The sequence below is a fragment of the Chrysoperla carnea genome, chromosome 2 (assembly GCF_905475395.1).
Source record: "Chrysoperla carnea chromosome 2, inChrCarn1.1, whole genome shotgun sequence".
NCBI classification, from domain to species: Eukaryota; Metazoa; Arthropoda; class Insecta; order Neuroptera; family Chrysopidae; genus Chrysoperla; species Chrysoperla carnea.
Genome location: NC_058338.1, coordinates 44,981,162 through 44,996,005, shown reverse-complemented (window position 1 = coordinate 44,996,005; position 14,844 = coordinate 44,981,162). Strand labels below are relative to the sequence as shown.

The 14,844-nt window shown below is 30.2% G+C and overlaps 1 protein-coding gene across 1 annotated transcript in view; it reads left to right on the top strand.

Annotated features, from left to right (window-relative positions):
- LOC123292721 (cholecystokinin receptor-like) overlaps positions 1-12,294 on the top strand; it is a gene marked incomplete at its 3' end in the record, with an annotated part of 61,884 nt that extends 49,590 nt beyond the window's left edge. Inside the window, exon 4 of the mRNA XM_044873435.1 lies at positions 12,239-12,294. Coding sequence (XP_044729370.1) covers positions 12,239-12,294 — 56 coding nt within the window. The remainder of the gene's footprint in view (positions 1-12,238) is intronic.
- Positions 12,295-14,844: the final 2,550 nt, after the last annotated feature.

Here is a 14,844-nt window from a genome sequence, read left to right as displayed (position 1 = left end):
TGACCGCTATGTGTTTGTGTCTGTCTGTGGATGAACCGCTTTTGATTTTTTTTTGTTTTGTTTGAAAGGTTATGTAATGGCAAGTGTTCTTAGATATGTTTGAAATATAAGCTTAGGGCTCCGTACCAGAAAAATTTATCGGGGGTTTTTTAAATTTTGTAAATTTCACTTGTATTAGTTTAGAGGAAGGATAGCCAACTTAGATGGGTTTACTTTTGGGACATTTGTAATGATATGTCTACTAGAAAAAATCTATCATTTCTTATTTTGAAAACTTTGGGAAGTCATTCAAAAGTTTAATATATAGTTAATTATTACCGTTCGGGAGAAATGATAAAGTAAAGAAAAATCTGTGCGAGCTGCTTGCAGCGGCGAGATTTGAAAGCCAGTTAAAGAATCGTCCTATTACAAAGATTCAACAACCAAAGGGAATGATGTCTACCAGGCAGTTTTTGATGGACCCACCTGCAACTTGAAAATAAATTTCATCAACCTGATTTCTTGAAATTTATTATTTTTGGTAAAAATTTTGGTATGTTAGAGATACTCATAGGAATATTGATTAAAAGTCCGTGAACGAAATATCGTGAAGTTTTTGGAATATATTTTTGGAAATATGTTGAGGTTTTTGGAATCAAATCTGCCCTCTCATTGGGGTTATAAAATCGAGTCTTGAGCGGAAGATTATACTTTACCTTTGATTCATATTTAACTATTGACGCAGCCATTTTACGTGAATATGATCGCATTTCATTAAGGCAACTTTCTTAATATTACAAGGAATGTATTCCAACTCTTATCAAAAATTCTCACATAAAAATGTATGGACTATTTCATTTATTTACGGTATCAGATCTCAAAAATATTCAATCGAATTTTCATTCCTGTATCAGAATCTATCCAAATCTTATTTAGTCATCTACATTAAAACTTAAATCTATTTCATTTTATAAAGTCCCAAGTAGAATTAGATTATGCGAAATAAAAACTACTTAGAATAGTAGTGAAAACTAAAGTACTTAATATTTAATGAACAATACAAAGGGGATAAAAACTTGATAATTAGAAACTTTTTTCGAGGATGCTTCAATACAGCCAGTATAGCAGAGAACTAATGTTATCCCTATGAAAACTTTTGTTTTCAAACTATAATTTTTGTTTGTTTTCTCTAATATCATTCATATTAGACTACACTCTCTAGGCGCAATCACATTGAAGTTAATTCTGAGGGAATATTTTTTCAGGTATTAACATTAGAGATAGGCTGTTTATGAAAATTCCAGTTACCAGTCGGTATTTTTTATAATACCTAATTTTATACGAAATTTTAAATCCTGTATATGAACCCCAATTTTCTTACTACAAATTCAAATTCTGTTTAGAAATTTATGTCTATTTTAAGCAAATCCAAACCTTTGTTACCCATTAGAAATATTTGTTTGACAATTTAGAACTCCCTGAAATTTTTCTACCTGTGAAACGCGATTTTGTTTTTTTTATTCTTTCAAATAAATTCTCAAAAAAATCAAACAGTTTTTTGCGCTTATAGGTTTATCTAACGCAAATAGGAAAAAATTAAAAACAGCTTTGTTATTTTTTATTAATCTATAAAATTTGCTCGAAAAATTACATCTATAATAAGAAATTGGAGTTTCCACTCAAAATTTCAAATATAACAGCCAATTCAGCGCACTCGGGTATAAGTTAGGTTAGGTTAGAGTGGCTATACTGAGGTGGGACACAGTTAGACCATAGGGTCCGTTATGATAACGAATAAAGATTTTTTATTAATCTATAAAATTTGCTCGAAAAATTACATCTGTAATAAGAAATTGGAGTTTCCACTCAAAATTTCAAATATAACAGCCAATTCAGCGCACTCGGGTATAGGTTAGGTTAGGTTAAAGTGGCTATACTGAGGTGGGACACAGTTAGACCATAGGGTCCGTTATGATAACGAATAAAGATTTGGCCCATTCTTAGCTCTCCTCCATGAACCATTTATATCTGTTTAAAAACAGCAGGAGTGCTTTGACGTCAGCGGACTTCAGGTCGAAGAGGTCGTCAAAGATAGGCTGGAAAGATGAGACATAGTTTCCGCAACAACTTTGCTAATAAAGGCGCTTAAATGTGATATAAGATCTTTGGAGCCCCTACGATTGTCCTCAAACCATATCTGTCTTGTAGTACCACAAGAACGTTCCTCCCTCCATCTTAGATTGGCCTTTTTAAGACATCCTCTTTAAGGAGCAGCTTGCAGTTCGTAAATGGATCTCCTGAAAGTTTATTGATGCTTATGTCCGGCCAGATTGTATCATTTCTAGCAAGTTCGCCTTCACAATATCTCAGAATGTCTCCGTGCCCAGGTACTTATACCAGGTTTACATTCATTTGTTGTCACTAGGGTATGGCAGGCTCCAATTCTACTTCATTTAAACAGCTATTTAATATTATTGGAAAGGAATTTGTATTACTCAAATTATTTAAGCGCTTCCAAACTTGATGTGTATAGGACAAGGTGTGTATATAAATTTGTTTTCAAGGTGTGTATATAAATATGTGACTCATTAAAATTTTTTTGCTTTTTTGTATTTTAGTTACTAAATTATTATATTTATTATTTTATTCTTTCATAAGAGATCATTAAAAAACCCTTAAAAAAGAAGGTAATATCAACCTCACGAACATGTCTTCTTTAAAACTACAAATATTTTCAAAAAATGAAAAATTCAGTATAAATAAAATATGTGACTCATTAAAATTTTTTTACTTTTTTGTATTTTAGTTACTAAATTATTATATTTATGATTTTATTTTTTCATTAAAAATCATTAAAAAACCCTTAAAAAAAAGAAGGAAATATGAACCTCACAAACATGTCTTGTTTAAAACTAGAAATATTTTCAAAAAATGAAAAATTCAGTTTTCTGTTTCATAAAAACCCTACGCGCCTATATTACCTAGGCTATATTTGAAGTAAATTCAGTGTCTGTTAAACGTGTTTAAAGGTTACCAGACTTATATTTATACAACTGTTGTGAAATGGGCCGTGTACATTAGTAACGTAATCAATATTCCAACATGATCATCGGTCTAAGAAGCTCTTCAGATCACATAAACCGTTTATAAATGTGTCACATATTTCACATTCTCCTAAAAAAAACTAAAGTTTTTATACCATGCATATATGTAATATGCAAGGTATACTAAGTTTAGTTCCAAGTTTGTAACGCTTAAAAATATTAATGCTATGAACAAAATTTTGATATAGGTGTTTAGAAAATCACCTAATTAGTCCATTTTCAGTTGTCTGTCCGTCTGTCTGCCAACACGATAACTCAAAAACGAAAAAAGATATCAAGCTGAAATTTTTACAGCGCACTCAGGACGTAAAAAGTGAAATCAAGTTTGTAAATGAGCAGCATAGGTCAATTGGGTCTTGAGCTATGGGTCCGTAGACCCTATCTTGTAAATCGTTAGAGATAGAACAAAAGTTTAAATTTAAAAAATCTTCCTTATCAAAAAATAAACAACTTTTGTTTGAAACATTTTTTTCGTAAACACCACTGTTTACGCGTGAGGGCGCAAATTAGGCGTAAATTGTATAGTATGTAATAATCAACACTGTCTATGCATGGTATTTCAACAATTAACTCAGTCAATTGTTTGTTTTCACTTGTTCTAAATGGTTTCGTAATAATAAAAAAAAGCGAAAGAAAAGTAACCCCTACGGGCACACGACAGTGATATAATTTGATCTTCACACATATCTATCATAAATTATTATTATGAATAAAATAGATACGTGTTATGAAAATCAGAAAGTAATAATTGATATTTAATGTTTTTTTTCATATTTTCAAGGATGCTGCAGCGAAAATATATATTCCTATACAAACTAATAGGAAGAGTCAGGAAAAAATCCAAGAATTTATAAGCCTAGTAAAAAGGATATTATACTAAACTTTAAAGTTTAAACGAAAAAAAAAAACGAAATAAATTAAAAATTAAACGAAACCCAAGACCCAAAAACATATTTGATCGATTCCATTGTGACATCGTTGCTCCTAAACGGAAGAACCATTTCTTCGGAACCGGAAGAAATTTAGTCAGCTGTTTGAAGTACATAACCTTTTTCTGGCACAGACAGAGACACAGATACATAGACACCTTAAACTCCTCTTTAGCCGGGGGTTAATACAATAAATTTTAATTGTTTCAATAATACAAATGCCGTATTGTTTTAAATTTATTACCAGCTGTGGTTGCGAATTCGCCTTGTTCAATATGTAAGCTATGCGGATGTTGAATACTGCCTTGGCAACAATTTTCAGATAAAACACCATCGCCTTAATCAAACTTGAAGTCGTAAACTAAGCTTAACGATAACTAGAACTATTTTTATCGGTAAGGATTTATAGAACCTGGTGGGTATAATAGTGGTATTATATAATTCTTTAATGACACTTAACACGTTATCATTAAGATTAATAAACGACATCCGGCTTGATTTAAATAATATTTTATATAGCAATAATTGGTGTTCTGGCAGTAACATCCGTCTGTCTATTTCCGTCAAATAGTTCTAATGATAAAGAAAACAAATGTGATTGTTAAATACTCAAGTAGGAAAAACACAAGCATGGATGCTGTTATCTTTACGATTTTGCTTTATTAGCCGACTTTGTAACAGTTTTGACTGTACTTATATGTAAAATTCAATATAACACTGATAAGTAATACTAATTTTTCAAATCGGCGTAAATAAGTGGCTAGAAGTGTTTATTCCGTCGGAAGGATGCCTAAATCCTATCGCCTATTATGAATCACGGAAGAAAAATTATGGACTCGAATTAATGATGGACTCGAAAAAATGAACCTGGAAAAAAATAGACTTGGAAAAAATTAAACGGAAAAAATAGATAGGGAAAGATAGCTCTGAAAAAACTAGTTTACTCTCGAGTATAGGTAAATGAGTATTATTATTATTATTAGTTCTTTTTAATAACTAGTAATAATTATCAAAGTTAAATCTAGAATGTGATTATTTTATAAATTATTAAAAAATCAAAACTCAACAAGCTTCTTCACTCAAAGAAAATATCGAGTGAATATCATTTACTACCGACTTCAAAAAAGAGAATTTTCTCAAGTCGAACTTATTTTTTTAATTTGCGTTTGTTACCTAAGAACTTTCGGCTGATAGAACCGATTTTGATGAGTCTTTTTTATTTAAAACCTGGCACTTCCTGTGTGGCTCCATTTCAATTTGGTCCAGTTCTGATAATGGCATTCATGAGAAAACCATATATAAGTCTTAAATTTGCATTAAATGTGTTCGAACGAATAACTCAACCGATTTCGATGATAATTTTTTTCAAATTCACTAAAAATCACAAAATAAAAAAACTTTTAACAAAAACAAAAACTGACTTCAAAAAAAAACTATTCCAAAACAAATTAATATGCACAAAAAAGTAAAAAAATAACAAAAAATTACGATAATATAATGTATTTACAATTATTGTTATTTTTAGATTCAACTTCAAGGAAACAATAGTTTGCTTCATTATGTCTTGGCATAGTATTGTATTAAAGTTTGCTTGTTTGGTGGCCTAGGTACTAGGTAGGTATATTGTAGTGTTTCCTTAGCTGACACCGAGTTCGAAAATAACTAATAATTGTAACTACATTATATTATCCATTATTTACATTATATTTAAACATTATTTTTAGAGCATATTTATTTGATTGGGAATCGTTTTTTTTTTAAGTTTTTTTATTTTGCTAATGTCATTTGAAAACAAATGAAAACAATCAATTGAGTTAATTGTTGAAATACCATGTTTAGATAGTGTTGATGACGCAATCGTTTGTTTCTTACGTCATGTAAATAAAGATAGATATCCACTCTTGGATAACCACACACATATAACTGATATTCCCATATAATACCTACATACTCAGAAATTTGCACATAATTTGCGACCTCGCGGGTAAACAGTGGTGTTTACGAAAAACTGTTTCAAACAAAAGTTGTTTTATAAGGAACATTTTTAACCAAAACTTTTGTTCTATCTCTAATGGTTTACAAGATGAGTCCTACGGACCCAAAGCCCAATTGACCTATGTTGCTCATTTACGAAATCGACCTTGCTTTTTACGTCCTAAGCATGCTATAAAAATTTCAACTTGATATCTCTTTTCGTTTTTGAGTAATCTTGTTGACAGACAGACGGAAAGACAACCGAAAACGGACTAATTAGGTGATTTTATGAACACCTGTACCAAAATTTTGTTGGTAATATCAATATATTCAAGCGTTACAAACTCTACACTAAACTCAATCTACCTTGGTATATTTCACATATATATGGTATAAAAATTACTTTGGAACTGATTCATCCATTTGAAATGAACCATTTCTGGTTGGAAACAGCAGTTGAAAATACATTCGTTTTTATTTATTTTCTTTGCATTTTTAAATAAACTTTGTTTCAGTTCCAGCTTTAAGTAAATGACATGGATGATGTGCAATGTCTATTATACACATACATAAATGAATTTTATATCTATTTATACAGTTTATTTCATGTATTTTTTTATTTCAGTTGGTTCCTAAAATAATATTTTTTAACCTTTCCTGTCCTGTATAAAAAGGATACACATAAATAAACACCAATAGTATATATTATTTTATACAGTTTCCAATGTCCTCCGACTACCATTCTATATATTATTCAAATATTTCTAAAAAACTAAATTTCTACTGGGAAATGGGAGTATATCAAGTTGAACCTTTTTAGTGTCATAATAACTACTGCATATTTACATCATAATAATATTGTATTAAGTATTAAGCTTAACTCATATGTAAAATATGAATGCCCAAGTTCTTTTCTTTGGAACGAGATAAGAATCGAAGGTCTTAAAATTTCACTTGCAAACATTCAATTTTTTGAGAGCCTCTTTATTACTGCGCTTTGCTTCAGATTCAAAATAAGCTTCGCCAGAAATATTTATGACTTCATACTGTACAAAACGCCAAGTAAAGCTGCTTTTTTGACATGTTATTTGGACCCCTGAGAGGAGTGGTCCAAATAGAAGAAAAACTAGTACAAATGGCGTCCGGAAGACTACGTAAAACTGCTTTCTTGGTACCTTTAGGGCAGTTTGCACAACTTCTTTTTGGTTGCAAAACGTAGTTTCGCACTTCCTTTCCAAGGGGTCCAAATAACACAACAAAAAAGCAGCCTTACACCGCGTTTACGATTTTAGTTATTTTTTTGCAAGATTTTACTGGTGTAGTAGTCAATTACATAAAGTTGGAATAGATAAGAAATTTTTTAATACAACTACATAACGTATTTTTTGTTATTTATTTTCTCCATATAATTTTTTTTTCTTTTTTCTTTACATACATATTTTATTTAAGAAATTTTAATATTTGTTTAAGGTCTCTGCTATTTGTAAAAAGACACTAACCCTGTAATAACTGACCGTTTAAATAAAGAATTATTATTATAAAAAAATTTTTAATGCTCTTCGTTCAAATAATATCCTATCGATTAATTATTATTTTATGATTTAACTAAATGGTTTACAAACCCATTTTTATCTATTCAAATACAGGGCTGTCCAACAAGATGTTAACTACTGTAAATGGGTGACATTTTCTCCAAATGGATGTTAAAATACACGTCTCTTTCATTTAAGTGGCAACATCTTTTTTGGGCATGTTTCTTTCAGTTCTGTAGGAATTGGTACAATTGACGTCTTTTTATAAGCCGCAGAATTGACCCAAAATTCGTCTATTCTTATATATATTCTAGAAAAAATCTATATCTGGACTTAATTCCTGTTTGAATAGCCACGTTATCTTAAAAATTTTAAAAATTCTGAAAACTCACTTTTACCACATGAATAACATTCACTCAATACATTTTTAGTATAAATGACGGTATTTACCATAAAAATCTTAAACTGCCTATTTTTATTACAATTTTTCAATAGGTTTCCACTACTTTGACATTAGGTTTATGTTGATTTTTACAGTTTTTTTTTTATATTTTTTTGATGATAAGACACAAAATAATAGTATACCCGTCATCAACATACCTTAGAGAAAACGAAAACATGTTATTTTTTAGTCACTTGACATTATTCTCAAGTATAACACAAATCGAAATTTATCCATTTTGCATAAATATTTTTGTATTATAAATTATATTTTCTCTACTGTGAAATATTCAAAGAGGTTATATAACATAGAGGCTTAAAAGTATAGGAAACGCCATAAGTGAATTATTAAGAGGTACATGTCTGTGTATTTCATAGGGGTAATGTAAGACAAGTGAAGACAGCTATACGCGTTCTATTTTTAAGTCTCTTTAACGATCAACCGTTTGGATGGCCACATTACGGTTCTATTAATATCAAGCGACTATAACGGATTGGGACACAAAGCAAATACATGAATGCTTCATTTAGCTGATGGCTTTCGTTTTCTCTGAGTAATTTCCAGCCGGATTACTGAAGTAAGAAACAGTTAGATTAATGTATATGGTCGATATTTACAAGATCCACGCTACTCTCCTAAATTACATTCGAGATATATTCAGACATTTTTAAAGCAGTGCTCCATACCAACTCTACATAGTGAACTAACTACGTTTGTATAGCACAAGTATAATACCACTTTTTCGTTTCATGGAAACCATTTTCAATTTTCGTTATCGATATAATCACTGATATATCCTTATAGGCTAAATTTCATTTTTTCAAGTGAAGTTCACAGCTGACAATACATTTCGAATATCAAAATCGCTGCAGGTTGGATCCAAGTTTTTTTTTTCAACAAATTGACCATATGATATGCTGAAGTATTTTTAATAAAGAGAAAATCTTTATTTTTAACCGATTATTATTATTATTTTTAATACTTACCTTAAGCGTAACTTCAAGGGCCATTACCACGCATCACCCTCTAGCATCGGACCCTAATTTCACTTTATAAAAATGCTTTTCTACGAGATTGGAATGGGACCACACTAACGACACCACGGTACGAGCAATCTGGCTGTTACGACCTATACAAAGTCTACTCCTTTGGTATCACGATCTACTACCGTTAAACCGACAGCAAATAGTCACTCTTGGACGCCTCTGATCTACTCATAATAGCCGTCCTACACACCCTCATCATATTAATCAATATTATGATGCATTTTGTGGAAAAACAATTTGTGTCGCTAAACATGTTCTACTAGCCTGTCCAATATATATAATCCACAAATTACATTTTTGATTACTATTAAATCCGAAAAAGTCGCTCATGCTTTAAACGTCACCCATCTACTTTCCCTAAATTACAAATAATTCCTGACCTCCATCACTAATTTTTTTAAATTTCTGCAACATTTCCGTCCAGCCCAACCATCTATAAATCTCGTTCTTTTAACTGTTTATGCCGCCCTACACAACACAATTATCTCTATTATAACTCCATCAAATGCTCCGAACATTCATGTTTTTTATCAATCCTAGCTCTGATGTGCCTCGGCAACAAAAATCTAAGCTCCTTTGACTCCCCATCCTGCGTCTGCCTTTGTATATTTTTATTTTCTTTTTCTTTTTTAAATTCATTAATTTTTATTTCATTTACATAATAAAAAAAAAATTTTCACAGAATACTATATTTATTTTAATTTAAGCTAACAAATTTAATATATGTTTATTTTTATACCATGTACATATGAAATATATCATAGTATTTTAAGTTTAGTCCCAAGTTTTTAACGCTTAAAAATATTGTTGCTATCAACAAAATTTTGGTACAGGTAGGTGTTCATAAAATCACCTAATTAGTCTATTTTCTGTTGTCTGCCCGTCTGTCTATTAACACGATGACTCAAACGCGAAAAAAGATATCAAATTGAAATTTTTAAACCGTGCTAAGGACATAAAAAGTGAAGTTGAGTTAGTAAATGAGCAGCATAGGTCAATTGGGTCTTGTATCCGTTAGAGATAGAACAAAAGTTCAAATGTAAAAAATGTTCCTTATACAAAAATAAATAACTTTTATTTGAAACATTTTTTTGTAAGCATAACTGTTTACCGACGATTGCGCAAATAAGATGCAAATTGTATGGTATGTATTTTATGGGAATTTTAGTTATGAATATGTGGCTGTCTAAGAGTGACACTCTTTCTTTACTTACGTGACGTCAAAAAACAAACGATTGCGTCATCAACACTGTCTATACATGGTATTTCAACAATTAACTCAGTCAACTGTTTGTTTTCACTTAGTTAAAATTTTTTTAATGTTTGAGACTTTGTTATCTATATTTTTGTAATATAATTACTTTAATGGCATATATTATATATTGCCAATTTTTTTTTAAATAAAACAAAAATACTTAATATAAAAAGTTATTTTTTGTAATTCAACTGTATATTTAACTTATAACAAAATATTTTTACATTTTCATCAAACATAGAAGAAAATGAAAAATACATCCAGTTGTGCAAAAAAAAAATCAACTAAATGAAAATTATCACTTGAGGCTTGTAACTTGGTAAAATTATTATAAAACACTAAAGTAAACACACTGCAATTTATTATTATTATATTCATCCGTCTATTACTGCGAATATGACTGTAAATTTTAATTGCTAAAAGTAAAACTTTTACTGTCTTGTAGAAGGTCCGTATAAAAAATGGATCCATGAAAAACAATTTTCCATCTATTTAAAAGTTGGTACATTTCAATGGCGAGGAAAGTGAATGATCCCTCAGATTAAATTCCTCGTTGTTTTAAGTGAACCATTCAAGCCATCTAGTAAATTTACCGATAGCTGGCTTCCACGTGTTCAATGTAAAATTTCTTTTGTTGTGTAAGTTTTCGCCGGGTGGCTGGTTGTTTTACTCTTCTGTTGACTTAAAATTATATTATAACTAGTGTCCGACCGAAGGTCGATTTTTGGCCGAAGCCGATTAATTGGCTATCGCCACAACCTTCGGCCGAAGCCGAAGCCGAGCCGAATCCGAAGGTTTAAAAACATGATTTTAAAACTTTCATATTAAAGTTGATCTCTAGAAGTTGATTTAGAGGTTATGATCTTGAGAAGTTGATCTAGAAGTCAATCTAAAGATGATTAAAAAAATTACCTTGAAATTTATTTCAAAATAATAACATTTAGAACAATTCGTTCAATTCCGACGTTTGCTAAGAACCTTCGGCCAAAGCTGAATTCAGGCCGAAGCCGAATATTTGACCGAAGGTGGTTTTTTTGGCCGAAGGTGGCCGAAGCCGAAGCTTCGGTCGGACACTAATTATAACACACTTTGATAGGTGTATATTAATATTAAGGTCAGTTTTTTGACGATATCCAAATACGCCATTACGAATAAGATAAACTCCTTCAAACGGGGGTCTTGAATGGGGGGTCGATTTAGATGATTTTACCAGTGACTTGTGTCTTCATACTTACCGTTGATGTAATGTAAAAAAATAATTAATATTTTATGTGAACTGTTTGATTAAAAATACAGTGGGATCATTTTCCCATACTTGCAAGGTCAGTAAAACGACCCCTTTTGAAAATATTGATTAATTCTAAAAATTTGAACAAATGAAAAAAACTTGGTATGTTAATAATATTGCAATTCTTGAATAAAGAATACAGAATATATTTGGAATAGTTACATATATTTGGACTATAAATTATATTTTTATTATATATACCCTCTCTAGCGGAAAATTGGGTACCAAGAAGTGTTTTGGTATTTGAAAGATCAAGTTCGTTAATCAGAAAAATCAACAGATAAACAAGGGGTGGAGTGGTTGCGCAAAGTACAAAATTTTGAATTTTGATCAGTTTTAAGCAAAAAAGTAAATTAATGATTTTTCAAGACGCTTAGTTGTCGAAATAAAAATTCTTAGAAAACCAAAAATGTTATATTCGATTTTAAGAAAAATGTATTTTTATCTCTGAGGAAATTCGCTTAGCGCTACTAACTACTAGCGCTCCTGCGCTACTAACTTTTTTTCCAATGTCTTTCCATCAAGATGTTCTAACTTAAGTATGTCCTTTGTGAGAGATTAATTAATGCCTAGTTTAGCATTAATTAGTTTTGTAGGAAAACGAATCACTTATTTTGAAACAAAATAATTTTTATTTCAAAGTAAAAATATCGTATAATTTAAAATTAAAAATAATTTCTTTGTTTCAGTACCCGAACGTTATAAATGTCGAGAAGATTGGACAAATGTCGCACATGAACAAGCATACAATTTATTTTTGGATATAATATTGTTAATTATACCACTGTTAATTATGTCATTGGCATACTTTCTGATCATGCGAAAATTATGGAAAGGACTTAAAGTGGAAATTAAGCATAATAGTAAATATCAACAAGATCGTAAGTTCCTAAATTTATTATAATAAATGTTCCATGTAGTCTGTATGCTGATTTTATCAAAACTATGGGCTTAAAGATCAAAAGAGTGTTATATTACATTTAACGAAAATTCCTATCCAGTTTTTGAATGAGCTGTACCATTAACGAAGGAGGCTTTGTTTATTATCATTTATAACTTTAAGTAGTCAAATTTTTCAGATGAAATTGTGAAGTTGTAAATTTCTGGTAGTCTATCATCGTTTAGTTGTAGTATAAAAAAATTTAACCACAAAATTTGGGGAGGTATTCATTACATGGCACATTATATTTTGTACGTAAATTCATTTGTATACAAAACTCACAAAATTACACTCAAACCAATTGGGATTTAAAAATAGACAGAATATTCAGGTGCCTCAAAAAAGGCTAAAAGCATTTATTAAAGTGTGATTAAAATTAATAAACCTGATCATTTGACAAACCTTACTTCGATATTTTTTAATGGCTTCAGAATAACCATGTCTATATATAACACAGAAAATTGGCATATTTTCTTACAAAAGTATGTCTTTACATCGTTACTTTTTTCCATTGCACCCCTTATGCTAGATCCCATCAAAAAGTTCATTGAGTTACCTCTAGCATGTCAAAGGCATGCAAATTTTAGCTCTTTCGAAAAATGAAAAGCTAAATTTTTGATATGTCAGCCATGTAGAAGAAACTTCAAAAATTTACCTTCGTTTGAGAGAAAGCTGATATGCTACGCAGCCTGTCCGGTCCAGAGAAAACATAATCAACCTCTTACGAGTTAAACTTCTGAAAACACACATTTTGAATATTCATATTTGTGTAATTTAATGGTTTTTTCATTTGAAAGGGAAAGTAATAATATAACAAGTAAAAATAAACAATTGACAGAGTAAATTGTTGAAATACCATGTGTAGATTGTGTTGAATATCAGTGCTTGCATTATTTTTAAAATTAGAAAAGTTTAAAAAACCAACACTAATTTAATAAAATTTCGATAATTTTTTTCGAGTATTCACTAAAAAACCTTCTTATTTCGTTTTTCAAAAATCTTATCACAAAACTTACTAGTTGAAGCTACTTACAAATTTTCAACTCTCAATCTGAGCAAACAAAGACCAAATTTTTTCCCTCTCGGAAAAACATTTATATTTACAAAAAAAAAAAAGTTTATAAATATATATTTATAAAACAGGAACATTTTTTACCTTTAAACTTTTGTGTTCTATTTTTAGGTTTACAAGATATGTCCTATAGACCCAAGACCTAATTGACCTATGTTGTTCATTTACGGATTCAAATTCAATTTTTTCATTCTGAGCACTCTATCAAAGTTCAGCTCGATGTCTCTTTTCGTTTTTGAGTTATCGTGAGACCGAGTGAGACCGAGAGTCGGACGAACGGAAAAACGGAAATAAGCTCATTAGGTGATTTCATGATACCTTTACCAAAGTTTGTTCTCATCATCAATATTTCTTAACGGTACAAGCTCAAATAGAAAAATCATTGTAAATACAATTTAAAAATTTTCCAATTTCTAAAAATAATCAACAACTTTGAAACTTTCCGTACACTCGTATTGTATATAATTAACTTTAGCAAAATGATAGGGATATGAACATTTAAGGTTATATAATCAGGCTTAGTGTGTTTGGGGAATAAATTTAATACGTTTCGTAACATATTTACAGAAGTGTAAATGAGAGATAAAGAAATTGCTTTTTTTTCGATTAGTACAGTTTAAGTATTATGATGTTACCCAACGATTAGAAGAATATGATATGCTATATATTACATTTATTCTAAATGTCTAAAAGTAACGGTGGGTCGAAAGTAACAAATGCTCTGTAGGTTTATCTAACAGTCGAAAAAAAACTTCACTGTCATCAAATGATAGCCGATGCCATCCTCTTGATTTGCAATCCGTCGCCACGCGCGCCCGGGGCTGTCAGGTTTTGTTAGAGGACAACACGTGATTTTACAAGTCAAAAGCAGGATTTTTAAAGTTTACTTTTTCGATATTTACGCCGTATTATTAGCCTGATATTAATCTGAGTGTTTGCATATCATGTCTTGATTACATTGATTGTACACTGTTTTAATTCGATTTTGCCAACCACCATCCGTTTTAAGGTTATATTTATTGTTTTACCAAAAATGTGGTAGGGTACAAAAGTAACATAGCTCTGTGGGTACACAAGTAACATTTTACTTACACAAGTGGGTACACAAATACACAAGTAAAATGTTACTTATAAGACTGATATTGAATAATCTGAGTAGAATATTTGATTATCCTATAATTTTTAAATAAATTATAAAAATTATTATAAAAAAATGTCTTTCGAGGAGTTAACAATATTGATTTGTTTTCATAAAATATATAATTTTTGAATGCAAATGTCTA